Here is a 2,500-nt window from a genome sequence, read left to right as displayed (position 1 = left end):
CATGACAACATAGAATGTTTACTTTAGAACTCCTGAGTAGAACTTTCAAACTAGAATCTTCAGTAATTTTGCATAGATCAGCTCAGTCTGACTTGAGACACCAAAGAGAACAGCTGCTTTTTAACCATGAGACTTTGCGATTTTTTCTGTTGCTGCCTATCTGCTCCCGGAGAAAACTTTGATGATGATCAGAGAAGTTCATCAAGGAGCACCAAGGTAGACACCACCAACAAGAAGAAATCTGGAAAAGGAATTTGGAAGAGACTGGCTAACCCAAGCAAGAAAAAACTCAGGAAAGAGGCCAAGCAACTGAGAAATCAAATGGCTGATAGACAGAAGAAGGAGATCCATGTGATGGACATTATCTCTGAGTATGAAGAAGAACCCATGAAGGCCCCTCGTCCGCGTCCGGTGAAGTGGGAGACACTTTATGAGAATGTGGATGACATGCGGATTGGCAATGTAGTCTTCCACAAGGCCTGGGTCCATGCTACCCAGCACAGCCAGGATGCTGTCAGCCCAGAAGTACATGTGGGGATGCCGGAGGGAGACACAGCCCAGGCCCAGGCCCAGGCTGATATTCCACTCAGTATTGGCCTGCTTGAGTTCGTCTATGCCAACTTGTCCTGTAAGTATTATGCCATGCATGTCCATAAGTTGCTCTAGCTACTGTATTCCTCCAACTCACTTTCTCCACATATATTTTCTTAAAACTTTTGTTACCTTTCAATTATTTACATTTTTAACAATTATTTATTCATAATGCTAGATAAGTAGATAATAAATACAGTATATCCATACATTTAACAGATTGATTAAATGGGTGTATGTCCTCCCCCTGGCCAGGTGGTAACCAGCCTTCCCAGGCCAGTGAGAGCCCTGTGCTGGTCCCAAATGCTGGAGACCGAGAGCTGGTGCAGAGGCATCTGGCCGTGGATGAGAAGGATCAGTGGCGGACTTAGCAATTTGGGGGCCTAAGGCGAAGTTAGCTAGGGGGCCCATCGGCCCATGGGCCCATCGGCCCACCGGCCCACCCAAGTGTGTACCCCCCCCCTTGAAAAATAATAATAATAGCCTAATAGGCTTGCTTAGAGATGCTTAGCTCACAGCATCTTCTGTATCACAGATACACAATTCAAAAACTAAGCTCTCTACAACAGTCAGAAGACCTCTTGAACATAATGTGCTTGGGCCAAGTTTTGCTTTAGACATTTAGACAGCATTCAATGTTGACATATTCAACATTGCAATCTTCACATGCACATCAATCAATTACACATGGGCATCAAAGCCTTCTCTCTCTCTCTCTCTCTCTCTCTACCCAGACCATTGCAGTGGCAAACACAGATCAAAGTTCAACGACACTGTGAGAAGGTGAAGTTTCCCTCCCCCTTCTCACTGGCTAAGTTAGCCTATTTTTAAAACTCACGAACGGTGTATTTATGAACATTTGTGTTTACTGAACTGTCGGGACTTTAGCGAGCGAAAAATACACGCGCACACACTCGTACACGCGCACACTCGCACACCTGTCCTGCGCTCGCAATGAAACACTTTCTCCGAACATTGTCATGGGCGGAGGCGCGCACAGTCAATGGCAGGATTCCATCAGTGACTTTTGGGAGGAGAAATGTGTGGGGATTTTGTCATGTTTATTATTTGTGACGATTATGAGTGTGTACTTGGGCAATCTGCGTTCTATGTGGTTATGTTTTGAGTATTGTGTTTAAACTGGCTGTTTTTTTTTGGCGATGGTCGGAAGGAATTTTGAGACCAATCGAGTAGGCTAGTCTAGTCATGCAGCGTTGAGTGAGTAATTGAATTAGTGAATAATTGGCTGGCCCTAGGAAATGGGTGTATTTAAGCCGTAGTCAAATCGTTGATGTGAGCGATTTTGATTGAGAAGCACCTGGTAACCAGTAGGAGGTGGCTTCGCGTAAAACTTCTGCATATCGGTGTAAGCAGAGCGTTGTGCTGTTAGACTTTGATGCTGCAGAAGTCATTTTGAAGACTGTCGTATTTTGTTTGCCAGAAGTGTCCTGTCCATGTGTTTTGATGCCCACGTGCACATTTATTTTCTAATGTCTGGTGAAAAGGTAAATAAAAAGGCCTAATTATTTTTGATACTTCCGACTTCGTGCCTCATCATCTCCACTCCGCTCGTTACGCACACATCCTTGACAGAGAGGTAGCAGTCGCTCCCTCACAGACACACATAAAAATAGACAGTAAGATTGCAGTGTATCATTTTGCCCAAATGCCACCACCGCCACACCAACTGCGTGTGCACATGACGTATTGGACGGCGAGCAGCAAGCATCTCAAACTGAATTGGCTACAAAACAAAACACCACGGCGGGTGAATTCCAAACCAACCAACTGAGGCATAGTAGTAGCAAGTTCCAATTGCCATCACACACACAAGCGCGCGCGCACACACACACACACACACACAATCAATGTGACTTACTATGAGTAGAGTGCGCTGTCTTTTGTCAAT

At 45.1% G+C, this 2,500-nt stretch overlaps 1 protein-coding gene across 1 annotated transcript in view; it reads left to right on the top strand.

Moving 5' to 3' along the window:
* The first annotated feature begins 87 nt into the window (after positions 1–87).
* The window catches only part of LOC134439758 (uncharacterized), a 3,769-nt gene continuing 1,356 nt past the window's right edge, over positions 88–2,500 (top strand). Inside the window, exons 1-2 of the mRNA XM_063189669.1 lie at positions 88–628; positions 847–947. Coding sequence (XP_063045739.1) covers positions 127–628; positions 847–947 — 603 coding nt within the window. The 5' untranslated portion in view covers positions 88–126. The remainder of the gene's footprint in view (positions 629–846; positions 948–2,500) is intronic.

The sequence above is a fragment of the Engraulis encrasicolus genome, chromosome 23, assembly GCF_034702125.1.
Source record: "Engraulis encrasicolus isolate BLACKSEA-1 chromosome 23, IST_EnEncr_1.0, whole genome shotgun sequence".
NCBI classification, from domain to species: Eukaryota; Metazoa; Chordata; class Actinopteri; order Clupeiformes; family Engraulidae; genus Engraulis; species Engraulis encrasicolus.
The sequence above is the reverse complement of the archived record's forward strand: the minus strand, read 5'-3'. Positions and strand labels throughout refer to the sequence as shown.